Source organism: Danio rerio, chromosome 10, assembly GCF_049306965.1.
Source record: "Danio rerio strain Tuebingen ecotype United States chromosome 10, GRCz12tu, whole genome shotgun sequence".
NCBI lineage: Eukaryota > Metazoa > Chordata > Actinopteri > Cypriniformes > Danionidae > Danio > Danio rerio.
In genome coordinates this window covers 38,523,168-38,539,705 of record NC_133185.1, presented here as the reverse complement: position 1 = coordinate 38,539,705, position 16,538 = coordinate 38,523,168, and the positions used below count along the sequence as shown (strand labels likewise).

Genomic DNA, 16,538 nt, shown 5'->3' with positions numbered 1-16,538 from the left:
CACATTTGAGCTGCGCTTCTGCAAAATTTCTCTCCTTGAGAGGAGAAAGGAGAAATTTATGGATTCGTGCCAAATGGTAGCATCATTGACCCATAACAATTCATGGCAGCTATGACTTTCAGTGCGTTTGTATGCTTTTTATACAGTTTCTAATTTGCAGGTCAAGAGCAATTATTGTATTGATTGAAATGCAAAGTCGAAGTAAAAGTCAAAGTAGAAGTGAACGAAAAGGTTTTTCCTACCAGCAAATATTATTCCAATTAAAAGAAACCGACACCGAACATAAAAGCAGACACAAATTATTAAATCGCTGAGGAATATCCAAAAGATAAGATTAAATGTAAGAATTGGAGCTCTGACAAGGACATGACAATTCAAAATTACTTAAAAATAGTTGCGGATGCAAAATATGGATTGCAAGTGCCCACAAAGTTTGTGATCATATCTCAGTTCTGTTCTGTTGATCCAAATATTCATAGCTTGAAACAATAATGCAACACAAACAGTTAATTTTTCATCTGTGGAGATCCCAGTGTAGCTGCCTTCACGGCCCATTTTTTATTTTATTTTTTTGCCCACAAGGTCTCCGCACAAGTCACAAGAGTTGTGCCACCTTTTACTGTAATGACATCATCATCAAGATAAAATAAACAAACATGCAAAACCATGCGTTCTGTCTCATGTGTTAGTGACGATTCTCTCCGATCAGTTTACTTAGAACCTCACACAAGGTGAAATTAATAAATTAGCAGGATTTAGCAGAAAAGCCCCCAAAAGTGAGCCATAATGAACCAAAAGGTGCTGTACCATGCAGCGGAAAAGCAGCTTAGTTTAGCATCTCTTGGTTTGGGAAATAATTCTTTGAATCCTGGTTTGCACTCATATTAAAATAAACACAATAGCAGAGCTAAAAATAAAATGATGTAATTTCACTACAAAAATATATGATTTACTAACTTACATTGTCTGTGAACACAACTCCAAATTTCCAGATCTGATACTTGATGTCAATGGAAGTGAACCTAAAAAAACAAATGAAGATACAGAATCTAAACCAAGAAGCATTCATTTTGCTATAGCTTGTACAATTAGTGGAACAAAAATGACACCGGTCACATTTAAAATGTTATAGTTTGATAATAAATTGATTATAAATAATTTCAATACCATGCAAGCATAGAGTTGTCTGGCTCTTCTGGTTTCTTGTCTGTCTGTTGTTTGCTGACATCCAGAGATGCCAGATCCATACCCAGCAGCTCTGCGATTCTCTCTCGTCCATAAATATCTCCATATTTATCCAGAACCTTGCCAAAAGAAAGAAATAAAAAAGACTTTTAGTAAGCATTTACTATCAATCTAACACTCCACCAATCAATAAAAAGAATATTCTCATACCTTTCGCTTCACAAATTTGTCCCAGTAATTGGTGGGAAAAGAGCTAAACAATCATAAAAAACAATAATTAGGTCTGCTAATGAAAACTTATTCAGTCCAAATTTACAGAACATTCACCTGGCCTCCAAACTAAAGTCTAAATGTTCATATCCAGATTCATCAAAATTTCTCCACACTTACGGAGTGTTTAACACCAGTCTGTCCCACTGGCCTTTAATGTCATCATCTGCCGGCTGTTCAGTGATGTAAAGACCATCAAACTCCAGTTTTCTCGCCAACTCTTTCTCTCTCTTAAAGATGACCAGTGGAATCTAACAAATCAATACATCATGATCACTTATTAATAGCACAGATACACTCTTGTATATATTCAACAGACTGAAATTAAAGATGAGAGCAGCATTGAAAGGGCATTTACACCCAGCCTCAGGTCAACAGCAAATGGGGAGCAATGTGCATTTAAGAGCTAAGTATATAGGAGGAATTTTTTTATTTATTTATCAGGATCCCCATTAGCCACTACCAAGGTAGTGGCTATTCTTCCTGGGGTCCATCGAACATAACACAAAATTACATTAATACACAACAACAAAGACTAATAAAAACATTAAAATACAAAATTCATACATAACATCCAAATCAACAATCCACTTAATATTGTTCCATAAAATATTTTTTAAATGATTTTTTAAACCTCCTTTTACTTGTTACAAAGCATGTAATGTCTGACGGCAATTCATTCCATATTTTCATTCCTCTATACATCACAGTACGTTGCTTTGCATTAGTTTTTGAAATGGGAAGCAAAAAATTTCCTTTTAATGCATGCCTGGTGTTAAAATGGTGACTAACATTACTATACAAAAGTTGACTGTACAATACACTTGGAACTTTTAACACAGAAATATTTCTTATAAAACACAGCAGAGAAACAATTACCCTATCCTTCACCAATAACCAACCTAAAGTTTTATGCATTTTCATAATATTAACTCTTCTATTGCAGTGTAAAATGAGTCGCGCTGCTCTATTCTGGACTAACTGTAATTTATCTAAGTCTTTACTTGATGCACTTGACCATATTATTGGACAGTAATCTAGATAAGAAAGAACAATTGCCTGAACAATTTGAGAAATACAGTACTGTGGTAAAAATTCAACACATCTCTTAATAATTGATAAACCTCTCCCCATAACTATTACCATTTTATCAATCTGTTTTGACCACTTTAACCTACTATCAAGAAGAACTCCAAGAAGCTTAATTTCCTCTACCTGTTCAATAGGCACACTCATTACAGACAAATTTAACTGTGGTTTACATTTAAATTGAAAGTTTGATCCAAACACAATACTTTTGGTTTTTGTTAAATTTAAAACCATCTTATTATTCTGTACCCACTTTACCACTAATTGTAACTCCTCATCTAAATCAGCAGATAATTTTTCTATCGATGCCGCTGGTAAATATAATGTTGTATCATCTGCGTACATAACTGCCCTTGCTTGCTTTAAAACCAGAGGAAGATCATTGGTAAAAATAGAAAATAACAATGGTCCTAAACAACTTCCTTGAGGCACACCACATTGCAACTCTTTCACCTCCGAATAACTTACATTATAGAATACACATTGCCTCCTACTAGTCAGATAACTTTTAAACCAACGCACAGTTTGAGAAGTAAATTTATAACACCTTAATTTTTCAAGCAATAATTCATGATCAAGTACATCAAAAGCAGAGCTAAAATCCAGCAAAACTGTTCCTACTAAATTACTCTCATCAAGCTGTACTAAACAATCATCAATTATTTGTGTTAATGCTGTTCCTGTTGAATGGCCTATTCGATATGCATGCTGAAAGTCAGAGAATAAATTGTTTTCTTTAAAAAATAATTGAATTTGTTCACACACTATCGTTTCAAAGACTTTACTAAGAACTGGCAATAAACTTATTGGTCGACTATTAGCCCCACTAAAACTCAGTGCTCCATTTTTCTGTAAAGGAACTACCTTTGCTTCTTTCCAAGCTACAGGGAAAATTCCTTCTTTAATACTCACATTGAAAATATGACAGACTGGTTCCGCCAAACAACTGGCCACTAATTTTACAAGGCGACCATCTAAGTTATCCCTTCCTGATGGTTTATCTATATTTATCATTAATAATTTTTGCTCCACTTGTTGTACATTTACTTGCTTCAATTCAAAAGATAGAGCTGAGTTATCACTTACTATTTTTGCAATTTGCTTTTCACTTGATATAATATTATCAGTTACCATTTTTTCTCTAAGCTTGTTCACTTTATTTATAAAAAAATCATTAAAATAATTAGCAATTTCATTTGATTTAGTTAAAAATAAATCACCTGTCTCAATAAAAAAAGGAGTTTGACCTGATTTCCTACCCATTATTTCATTAATAATATTCCACAATTTTTTTCCATCATATTTATTTTCACTTACTTTTACTTTATAAAATGTCCTTTTCTTTTTCCTATTAATCTTAGTTACTTTATTACGCAATTTACAATAGACTTCCCAATCCAGTTTATTCCCAGTTCTATTTGCTATACCTTTTGCCTCATCTCTTTCTGCCATTATGTTCTTCAGTTCATTATCAATCCACGGTGCCCTAACATTCTTCACTGTGTGTTTTTTCATAGGTGCATGTTTATCCACCAAAGAATAAAATAATCTTTCAAAAGCTGTTAATGCATCATCAGGATGATCTTCCTTGTAAACATCAGCCCAACATATGTTATTTACATCATTGCAAAATAAGTCCTGACAAAATTTTCTATATGATCTTTTATAAATAACTTTTGGTCTTCCTTTAGGGACCTTTGTTTTTCTTGCAATCGCTATGATATTATGATCACTACACCCAATCGGAACAGATACACTCTTAGAACACATTTCCACAGCATTTGTATAAATATGGTCAATACAAGTAAAAGTTCTCTTACCAAGACTATTTACAAGAATTCTTGTTGGTTGATCAATAACTTGTGTTAAATTACATGCATTAGTTACATTCACCACTTTAGTTTTTAGGGAACAGTCCTGAGACATCCAATTAATATTTAAATCACCCATCAAGTAAATTTCATTTCCAGTATCACATACATTGTCAATCATATCACACAATTCACTTAAATAACAACTATTTGCACACGGTGGTCTATAACAACAACCAACAAGTAATGATTTAACAAATGGTAACTGTACTTGTAGCCACAGAACCTCTACTTCTATAGGCATTAAATCTTGCCTTATCTTTACTGGAATATGACTTTGAGTGTATATGGCAACCCCTCCACCATATTTATTTCTATCTTTCCTATAGACATTATAACCATTTATATTTACTATATAATCTGAAAATGCTTGATCAAGATGTGTCTCAGTTACTGCTAAAACATGAATATTATTAGTAATCAAAACATCAGATATTTCATCAAGTTTATTCCGAAGACTACAGATATTAATATGAGCTAATTTTAATCCTTTCTTTGGTAACTTAATTGATACTGACATGATTCATAGAAATAAATTTTCAATCTCATTCTTATTTTCATTAAATTTCCTCAAGCTAATTTAAGAAAACCACAGATCTATTACGCTAACCTAAGGAAGCCATAGATCTACTTCGACTTTGAGGTCTTCTTTGATTTCCTATTGCTATCTTTTGTAATTTGTGATGCTGGGAATGTGATTAATTTATCATAACGCAAATACGCTATTTCTCCTCTCTCTCTTGCAGCTCTTAATTCTGGCATAAGCTCCTTCCTCCTTAATCGCACATTTTCTGGAAAATCTTCATTCAAGTATATGTTTGATCCTTTGAGATATTTTGCTCTCTCCAGCACTGCTTCTTTGTCTTTATACTTAAGAAATTTAACCACAACAGGCCGCGGTCGACTAGAATTCCCGTTTCTCATCCTTCCTATTCTGTGTGCTGAATGTATCAGTACTATTTATATATGCAAAAAACTTCCTTCTGCCAGCAGGTGGTGATATGAACATAACTGAATATTGGCATGTTGACAAGTCATGTCTTCAGGACTTTTATAAAACACGTGAGGTTTGGAGCAAATCCGACATTGTATGCCTGAATTATTACAAATTTGTGTTCAATGGCGACACGATAGCTATATTTCCATCCAAAAATGCTAATCAAATTTATGCGCAAAACAGGAATCGCATAAAAGATAAAGCAGCGTTTCCATCCAAGGAGTCAAAGAGAACAAAATCATGACTTCCTGATTATCTGGCGGCAAATATCAACAGTAACAACTGAATTTACCGCGGTAGGAGAAGCTGCGTCAATCTTTTCTTTATTTAATAAATGACTTGCGCCTCATAAGACAATGCCGACACGCAACGAACGCCTGGTGTTTGAAGCCATGAGACACAGAGCTCAGGCGCTCTTGACAGTTCTGGAGGTCATTAATAATATAATAACAACAATACTGAGATGGTTAAGGCGTTTTAGAATGGCCAAAACAACATTTCAGATGTTTACAATGTGTTCGCTCGGCTGGTCCATTCACACACATTTTTATTATCACATGATCTTTTATAACAAAACCACATGACCTTTTTAATGCACATACTGGAATTTGTTTGATAAAAGTGTTTCCTTCGTAGTTTGTGCGCATCTTTTCTTTTTGAATAAAAAGTTTATCCTCATCAGTTATGCGCACGTTTTTTATGTTCATTTTCAAAATGTATGCGCATCTTGGTGTTTCGTTTCCATCAACCGATTTTAGGTGGATGAAAACGTAGCTATTGAAATTTGTTAAAAGCCTTCAACGAAAAAAAAAAAAATCTTTGCAACTAAACATAATAAAAGTCTTTAGATTAGACCAACCAAATAAAATAAGAGATATTTATTTTCGGCTTTTTGCGATTATTATTAAATGATAGTATGCAGACAGAAAGCAATTTAGAGAAAGAGGGAGGGGGATGGAATTAAGGAATGTCAACAAGCCAGGATTACCAAAGCACAATGTGTTGGCGCACTGACCACGATGCTATTGCCGCCAACACCAAATATGATGTTGATCTGATTAAATCGCTAGGATGATTTTTTTTTTCAGTATAAAAGAAGACATTTCCTGTCCCCAAGAGGTGGCACCATAACTTAAACTGAATACTGTACTGTAGACTCTTATCCAACATGTGAAACTTGAGGCAAATCATATATTGTACACCCAAGTTTTACTAGCTTTCTTTATAACGGCAAAACATAAAAATTGGTAGACCACCACAGACACAGACACCCTAACGCTTCAACAAGATCTTTGTAATTAGACATGGCAAAGAAATTAAGATTAACCAAATTAGGTGTTGATCTAATTAAATCTCATTCGGGAGTTTGTTAAAATACAATAGAAAATGGCAAAAACAACATCTACAAAGAACATTCAAAGTAATTCACTTCCTGTTGGATTTTTGCACCAGCAGACGTTTTGTTGGCACTGGGATGTTCCAAGTATTTTAAAAATGTTGTATGTGTATGTGACATGTACCATGAGGGGCAGTTCTTTGAAAATATAAACATAAGTGGTAATATCAAGCCATCTTGCCACAAAACTCAAATCTATATATTATAAAATGCACATTTTTGGCACTTTCTTTGCAAAGATTTGTGAGTTTCAAGCCCTCAAAAATGTGATTCAGTTTGGGGAAGAAACACAATTTTTAAGAAGATTTTTTTGGTTTGTGCTAAATAAAAACCTTAACCTTATGATGTGTAGACAGATCTACTGGTTCAAACCTTGAGGCAGTTGTATCCAATGATAGATATGAAAGCAATGACGGTGTGCAAAATGGCCAGGAAGGACAGAGTGGGCTGCATGTATCCCGTGCTTTCTTCCAGAAAATAATACACAGGTCCTTCTTCATCCTCATCATCACCTCCATCCTCTCCACCAGAGCCCTCGAAATCCTCCGCAGAGCCTTCAAACAGCCCAGAGCCTTCAAAGATACCAGAACCTTCAAATTCATCGGAACTGGGGGGAGTATCAGATACCTAGAGAAATAAAGATGGAAAAAAGAATTACATATTTCTGGAAACGTTGCATATGAATATGAAATGTATGCATATGTATGCATATGAAAGCAGAATTATTGTGAGGCATGACATTTTTAATTATTTAAACTACATGAAAGAAAAAAAAAAGTCAAAATTGAAAAAAAGAAAAACGAAATTTACCTTGTAGAAGAGAAGAATGAAGTTCAAGGCAAAGGCAAGGAACAGAGCCAGGAAACGAATGTTGTAGAAGTTACGAGATAAGCAGTTCTGTTGATGGAAATAGAGATTGACAAAGTTTTAAGTTCTGTTTATTTCTGGTGTTAAGATGCACTTTTTCCAAACTGATAGGGTGTGAAACATTAAGTTGTTCACCTTCCAGTAGAAACTGCATTCAATTTGATTGCTTTTGTAGTGTAAACACTTACAAAGTGGAATGCTTTTAAACAGCCACAAAAGACACCTATACTCATTAGCTACTAATATTTGACCAGTCCTGATTCTAAATCAAATCTACAGCCTTCATTGCAGTTTTATAGATAACTGAGCAGAAATGAATGGTGCTGCATTCTGCATCATTTTCAGTCATCATTTTGAGATATATCCTTGAGTTAAATTAGGAAAGTGGCTGAAAGTGGCCAAAGAAATTAGGTGTAAACAATGTGCCTCCTCGTCTACTTTTAACTGATCAAAAAACATCTGAATAGGTGTATAAAGTAAGTAAATGTCTTTTATTTAGGAGTAAAATATCAGTTAAGGGCTTTGCTGACAGGGCGGAACATAAAGTAGCTCCTCCCTCTTTTAAAAAACAGCCAATAGAGTCTTGTTTTTGTTTTTTTTAAATCACAGCTCTGCCAGTCGGAGTGGTTGAGCTTAAGCACAGCAAATAAAAAACAAACCAGAAAACCCTTGAATGAGACAGGGCATCTCAAATATTAGAGAACATTAAATTTGGTCAGAGGATTTGATGATATGAGATGACATCAAAAAAATTGTTGAGTCATTTAGGCAAGAAGTGACAAACTGCAAGCTTTGAATGTTTATATCTTTTAAATGTGAATATTGTTAATGCTTTGGAGCCCATGAGTTATAGATATCTTTAATACTAACATACTGATACTAATATCTACATTCACAGGGATTAAGAAGAAAACTGCATCTTTATCATACCATGAATTTATTTCTTTGCACATCCAGCTCATTCCAGAGCTCAAATCCTGCACCCTTGACTGATTTCTTCTCCTTCTTGGCTTTGGTGGCTCTCTGAGGTTTCGGTTCTTCTGGTATCGGCTCAGGCTTGACCTCCACTTCCTTCTCAGCCTTCTCACCATTCTCAATGCTGTGGCACAAAGAAGGTGGTCATAAAAAAAAGATTAAAACGTTTTCGGTAACACTTTAGAATAACTATCTATTTTAACTAGTTAATAGATAATTAATAAACTCTTAATTAATGGGTTATAAATGACTTGTTAAATAAAAGTGAATAGTTTGTTAATTATTTATAACTGTGCCTTATAGACAGCCAAAAGATAACTTACAAGCTGTTAGTAAACATTTATAAATGACGTGTTAACTGCATTTGAATGATTTATAGCTATACCTAATAAATTAGTAATTGCTCATGAACAAGCTGTTAGTAAATTACTTACTAAAGACCTGGTAAGTATCAGTTAATAGTTTATATACGTTATTGGGTGGATGTTATTCTAAAGTTGCAATTATTCTTCATTTATTTACTGTTAGTAAATGAGGAATAGTTGCAACTTTAGAATAACGTCCCAATAACACACATAAGCTAATAACTAACACTTAACTAATATATTAACTCATACTTTACAGATTAGTTGTTCATAGTTCGTTTACCACCTACTAATACCAGTGAAACTTTGTAGAACTTTTCTAATAAAGGATTTTTTTATTTATTTTGTTTTTATGTTTAACCTCATGGGTTTGTATTCTGTTGTATACTGCTGTTCTGCCATGTGATGGCTCAGTATGTGTGTTTCTATACATTAAACACAACGTTCAACATTTCATCTGTGGAGTTTCTTTGGTAAAATACAGCACACAGAAAAGCCTATGAGTGGAACAAGGTTAAGGTACAAAAATGTTATATTTTAAATATTTAAATATTAAAAAATAATTTAAATATTTATATATTTAAATAATTTCTGTAGCTTGAACTTGTTCAATTCATTTGCTGTTCTACAAAGTTTCACTGGTGTTATTAGATGGTTAACAAACTATGTACAACTGATCTGTAAAGTGTGAGTTAATATAGCCTTTGCTTTCTAAAGCTGTCGTTAATCAAATGCGTTTTTGAATTAACTTTTTACTTGAGCCTATTTTTGCTTGGCTTCGCAGCTGACTGCGGACGCACGCAAGAGCGAGAGAAACATTCAATAATTCATTCTTTAATCTAAAAGAATCTTTGCTAAAAACTCAGAACAAAATGACTGATCTAAACTGGCTGCAAAATATATGTACACCATTAGTAATGGTCAATTAATGCATCTGCCTTATTTAAATGATCTACATGTTTTAACCTTGTAAATATTATAATTTTGAGATATTGTCCATTTTTATTCCTTTTTTCTGTCATTTATTTCTCATTTGCTGCATATTTTATTAATTTAATGATGTCATTAGCCTATATTACATAGGATATTTTATATAGATATTATGCATTCAGGCTTGCTTTGAACTTGAGAGAGAAAGAGAGGGAGAGAAAGTAAGAGAAATAGTGGATGTGTTTTTTATTTCACCTGTCATTTTTTTACTTTAATATTAAAAAGACAGTTAATAATTATAATAATAATAATAATAAATAAAATTATTGTTAAAAATTCAATTGTTTTGTTTGTTGCCTATAGTTAACTATTTATGTGACGTGGGTAAATGTGTTTCAATCTGTCTACCACCGCAAGCATATTTCATACCTGTGGGAAGCACTGCAAATACATGGACAATTTCCAACTGAAAATCATTTAAGCAGACAAACTGAGAAACATTCTTATTAAATTTAAATTTTATTTACAAGTTTACTTCTATAGCGCTTTTACAATGTGCATTGTGTCAAAGCAGCTTAACATACAAGTTCTAGTAAATTGAAACTGTGTCAGTCCAGTTTTCAGAGTTCAGTTCAGTTCAGTTTAGTTCAGTTCAGTTCAGTTCAGTTCAGTTCAGTTCAGTGTGGTTTAAATTTCACTGCTGAAAGTCCAAACACTGAAAAGCAAATCAAGCATCATATGGTGCAAAAAAAAGAATAACGATAATAACATGTTGTTTTTTATTAGCAATAATACTTAAAGTATTATTCAAATAATTCAACTATTGCTGACCCTAACTTTCAAAGGGTTTAAAAAATTGGATTTGGGTTTCACAAAAAATTTTTTTTTAGTCTTTTGCCATAAAATATATCAATACTAATTATTATATTTTTCAGCGTTCCAAGCTGTATGCAAAGCCACACCCTATTGTGTAGAGCTCAGTGCGTTTGTGGTATTGGTATTCAATGGTTGTGGTAGTGGGTTTAGTAGAATTTTTCATTGATATTAACGTTGAATTACAACCATTTTAACAATCCACGGTGCAAGACCGAGATTGTTGACATTGCAAGACCAAGACTGCCACCACAAACTGCTAAACTTAAGAAAAAAAGCACAACAATGGGAGAAATCAGGAAAAATCACTTAAATGACCCTTTTTCCTGAAAGTCAACAAAGTGCTGGAACACTGCCGTGGTGAGTCATGTTACACTGGAATTGTATTATTCAGGGGTTTTCCTGATTTAAGATTAGTTTAGCCCCCTTCTGTCCAGTTTTGGGCGGTGTAAGCTCATGGTAGACCTAAAATTGACAAACCTTAAAGAATTAGTTCACCCAAAAAGTTTAATATTGTTATTAATTATTCTCTCTTATGTAGTTTAAATCCCCTGGGACTTTCGTTAATCTTCTGGACACAAATTAAGATATTTTAATTAATTTTATTTTAGAATTCGAGATGTAATTCTCCATGGTTCATAGACAGACATGCACTGTAAAAACGCCAACTTTCAAAAAGTCCTCTGAACAAAGATTAATAAGTTAACTGAATTTAAATATTTTCATTTGAAATGCTGACAAATAATAGTTAGTTTGTTCAACAAATATGGTGCTTCAATGTGAAAAACTTAAAATATTTCGTTGAACTAATACAAAATTCTTAGTTTTGCGTTGATGCGTGCCCTTCTTGTTGGCGCATGCGCCTTATAAGCTTCTGGCGCATGCGCAATTTACTTCCATAGCTCACTGCAGGGGGTACCTGTCACGTGCGCGCGACAAAACGAACCATCTTTCTTTCTGCGGAGCTACGTGTCAATCGATTTCATAATCGATTGTATATAATTGTATACATGTTTTTGTGCGATGTGCTACCCATCTGACTGCCCGATCTATTTTACCAGTGTATTAATGATGTGAGAGACCGTGATAGAGCGGTTAAGAGTAGTGGTGGGCAAAGCGAGGCTTCGTGAAACACTGAAACAGTCGAAGCAAATGTGTCGAAGCTTCGAAACCTCACTCTGCAGTGACATTTTTTATATATATTGCACTGAAACAGCTTCAGCAAAGAAGACAGTGTAGTACAGTGGTTAAGGTGTCAGACATCCATGCAGGAGTAGTAGGTTTCGAAGCCAGTCAGTAGCAGTTGTTTTAAAATGCTTTAATACCAGTTGGTAATGCTTTGCTCTTGTATCGTTTTGTTTCAACATTGGTCTGATATCCGAATAAACAATTTGTGAATAAATATGTCTTGTTTTTGTCTTAAAACAGGGTTGTTGCTAGATCAAAAACGGTGGCCTGAAGTTATCAAGAATTATTTATATTATTCATTAAATTTCCCATTTATTGTATTTTATTAATGTCTACCCAAACCCTAAACCCAACCATACTGTAAAAATATTTATTATTGTTTTACAGTGTTACAAAAATGATGCTAAATTGATGGCGTAACTGTAGCTGTATCCTATTTAGGCTACACAAAACAGAAACATGATTAAAATACATAAAACCATGATTTCGAAGTCGGGATTCGAACCCAAAACATCATGCTAAGCATAGAATCAATAAGCAAACCCACAGTGCTCTAAGCCATTTGAGACAGGGATAATTTAGAGACCTTGGCAGTCAAATTAGGATTCACCAGGTCTCGAAACGTTTCTAAGCTGATCGATGCTTTGAATCGCTTTAGTCACGTGACTAGGTGTTTCGAAACACTTTAGTCACGTGACTTGGGTGCTTCGGATCATGCTTCGGTGCAGTGATTCGAAACACTTGCGCTTCGGGATCTCGACACTGTGTCAAAACATCAGTTTCACGTCAGCCATCCCTAGTTAAGAGCAGGCCAACGACGTTTCTGCTAAATCATAGGTATGTATGTCTTTTTTGTTGTCATCTAACGTTATATTATTTGATATGTTGGCTTTGATGTGCGCGTGTATCCTAATACGGAACTATTTGTTATAATTTAGCCGTGAGTTACTTGTTTCGTTCACTTGGTTTTGGCTATTTACATCAATAAAAGTTTAGAGTGAATGTATTTGAAACAAATAGCGATTTCAATCGAGTCATTTGCTTTAATAACTCACGATTAATACAATGAGTATCATATAACATACCAGGTCAGGTATCCAAGTCAAATATAACATAATGTCCTGTTTATCTAGATTGCTGTCAGCATTGCGCACATCATAACCTTTTTTTCCCTTCGAACCAGAGCCAGTGGAACAAACGGTGACGTGTTTAACTGTGTAATTTGTGTGAAAATCGTGTGATTTTCATGTAATTCATTGCTTGATTTGTTAGCTCGACTAAATGTCTATCATATTCAGACCAACTTGCTTTAACAGTCAGCTAGCTTTTATTTACATAAAAAATATAAAGGGCTAAATATATATTTTTCTTTCTTTTTGCTCAAAAGGACTGAAATATTGACAATGACATAATTCAATGCAAGATTTCCTTGAGGAGGTGAGACTTGTTATCATCAGTGAAATTTGACGGTCATTCACCAGCAGATGCAAGAAACCTTTTCTCTTTGCCCAAAAGAAGTTGTTGAGATTTAGCCAGGAAGAAATTAGAGAGAGATAACCTGGACTTTAAGGAAGAGGTAAGTCACTATATTGCAATTGCTTTGGTTTCATTCAAGGTAGTAATGATAATGCTAAAAATAACAAACAACATTATTATTATAGGTAATTCAAAATACGTCTGTATTCAGCATTTGAACATTTAAATATTTACATTTACATATATATATATATATATATATATATATATATATATATATATATATATATATATATATATATATATATATATATATTATGTGTAAAAATTAATATGTATGTTTTTTTGTATATTGTAGATCTGCACAGAGTTTTCTCAGATCTGTAATGTAGATCTCCTGAGACAGTTAATCGAGTGACTTGATAAATATACAGCACCTCTCCTGAAACTCTACAGAAAAGAAGGGATTCAATGGGTCCAGAGATGGATACAACTTTAAACAAGATGGATGAGCAGGTACTCATTAAGATTTTTTTTTTCTTATACACCCGTCTGATGTTTTTAACATGTGCAACATATTTTGTCCTGTCAAGAATTTCATGCTCAGGTAATACAGTCTAATAAAACGTAATTGCAACAATTTAATTGTCCAGCCCTTTTGCATTAATTTTAATTGTGTCAAGTTGTGTTTTGATTGTGAGATGGAAGTAAGATAAATAACAGATGTTTCACTTGTTTTGAGTGACCATTTCAAATGAATACATTCAAAGAGGAAAATAGAAATTAATAGCTGTAGTTTTTAACTCAAAGTAATTGTCACATGAAACTAAACATTTTTCTAAATTTGCCAACACAACCATTATCAAATTCCATTGTATGGAAACCACAAAATTCTTTTTTAAAAATAAAGCCATGTGTTTTTTCAACAGCATGAATAAAATATTATGCTCATTTAAATGTACTAAGTACATTTTTACTTACAAAACAATAAGATTGTAAAACACCCTTTGTAAATGACTTTCCTTTAGGTCACTGATATTGTCACCGATCGAGAAAGAGCAGCTCTTGAGGGATTGCCAATTTTTCTTCGTAAAAATTCTGCTTGCTTTCTCAAGATATGTCTGGTAAGTTACCCATTTTCATACCCTATTTTACATTTATTAGTCTGCTTGGTAACACTTTTAATAGCTGCACGCTATAAATAATTTATTTAGTATTAGCGAATAGTTAATTTATTTTCTGTTAAGCATAACTCTACATGAAGTGCTCAATGATTGTATTTTTTTTAACTTTAATGATTCATTTGTATTACTAATTTAAGTATTGCATTATTTACAAACCAGTTATTTAAGAATAGTTGGTGTTTTTAAGATCATTCAGAATGCTTAAGTACACGATTAATAAACTATTCAAATTAACATTTAAATATCCTAATATTAAGGTATGTAATAATAGTTACTTTGTATGTTAGTATATGCTTTATGAGCTTAACTTCATCCAGTTGTGACCTAATCTAAAGTGAGGACTATTTATGCTTTATAAATCCCTTATGAATGACAATTAAAGGCTCAGTTATATTCTAAACAGGACAATAAACAACTTTCACAATTGAAACTGTATCAAATAAATTAAATCTTTGCAATTTTATGTAAAATAAAAGTTTAAAAAATTGCTAAATATTAAAAAGTTGTCAATATATTGTTCAATTATTATATATTATAGACTATTCAAAGTGTTACTGTTTGTATGTACGAAAGTATTACATGTTTTTATTTTCTTTGCATAATAGTAATAACATTAATAAGTAGTAATTAATATTACACATCAATTAATTTTCCCATTACTTAATCTCCTATAAGGACACGGACCCTGAAGACCACAGCACCAGAGATTAAAGGATTGGAATCTTCACTGTGGTGGAAGATGATAATGGCACTTCTGCATCCCTGCAATATGTGATGAACCTCGCTAAAATCTTGGAGGAGGCCATAGTACTTCAGGATATCACACATCTGCCTGCAGCCTTCGCTTACTTGTTCAGCCTCTTGTATAGACTGAATATGGAACACCCAAAAGAACTCAAATATACTTTTTAAGTGATTCAGCATGTTTTATGGAGGTTGGTGGCACATGATCTGCGAGAGTTCAGTTCATTCATTCATTCATTTTCTTTTCGGCTTAGTCCCTTTATTAATCTGGGGTCGCCACAGCGCAATGAACTTGTTTTACGCAGCGTATGCCCTTCCGGCTGCAACCCATCTCTGGAAAACATCCATACACACTCATTCACACATACACTACGGACAATTTTAGCCTACCCAATTCAAATGTGCCACACGTCTTTGGACTGTGGGGGAAACCGGAGAACCCAAAGGAAACCCACGTGAACGCAGGGAGAACTTTCAAACTCCACACAGTAACGGCAACTGACCCGTGACCACTTCCTAATGTGCCACTGTTTCAGTTTTGAGGTCTGTTTTTGGACTTTATGTACTTTGTTGACAAAAGTGCAGTACACTTTAAAGACTGTATGAATGGAGTGGCTTTTAGGGTTTACTCTGATTAGATGATTGTATATTCACCTGGTTTGAGTGTTTAGACACACTAATAGCTTGGTTTTAGTAAGGTTGCCAGTTATTTTATGTTGAGGCAGTGTACAATCTTTTCAAATCTGGAAACATTCAGTACTAGTTGTGTACAAACTAGCCCAATGCTGAACACGGCTAATGTCAAATGCTGATTTTGTATGCAAATGTTTTGGATTGTGATTTGAACACAGTTAAAAATAAAAAAAAGTGAATTGACTATTCTTGTGTATTTAATTTGAATCCTAAAAATTAATAGTAAATGCATAATGAATCAGTTTGTTTTATTTTGTTTAGTAAACTAAAAAAATCTTGTTGGGTAAACATAATCATTTTTGTTCAGTAAACAAAAGATCTTGTTGAATAAACGTGAAAATTTTTGTTCAGCAAACAAAAGATCTTGTTGAGTAAACATGATAATATTTGTTCAGCAAACAAAAATATCTTGTTGGGTGAACATGACATTTTTTG

At 33.4% G+C, this 16,538-nt stretch overlaps 1 protein-coding gene and 1 long non-coding RNA gene across 9 annotated transcripts in view; one reads left to right on the top strand and one right to left on the bottom strand.

Moving 5' to 3' along the window:
• ryr1a (ryanodine receptor 1a (skeletal)) overlaps positions 1–16,538 on the bottom strand; it is a 142,288-nt gene that overhangs the window by 6,639 nt on the left and 119,111 nt on the right. For all 8 annotated transcript variants that reach the window (XM_068223834.2, XM_073914988.1, XM_073914987.1 and 5 more), the window contains 7 exons: positions 8,606–8,774; positions 7,619–7,705; positions 7,181–7,435; positions 1,576–1,706; positions 1,396–1,438; positions 1,168–1,304; positions 962–1,022 (listed from right to left, as the gene is read on the bottom strand). In XM_068223834.2, the coding sequence (XP_068079935.2) occupies positions 962–1,022; positions 1,168–1,304; positions 1,396–1,438; positions 1,576–1,706; positions 7,181–7,435; positions 7,619–7,705; positions 8,606–8,774 (883 nt within the window). The remainder of the gene's footprint in view (positions 1–961; positions 1,023–1,167; positions 1,305–1,395; positions 1,439–1,575; positions 1,707–7,180; positions 7,436–7,618; positions 7,706–8,605; positions 8,775–16,538) is intronic.
• LOC137490395 (uncharacterized) lies at positions 12,702–16,287 on the top strand. Its single transcript, XR_011009826.2, has 5 exons — positions 12,702–12,843; positions 13,394–13,582; positions 13,841–13,998; positions 14,511–14,606; positions 15,342–16,287. It is a non-coding gene; the product is annotated as an uncharacterized lncRNA (long non-coding RNA).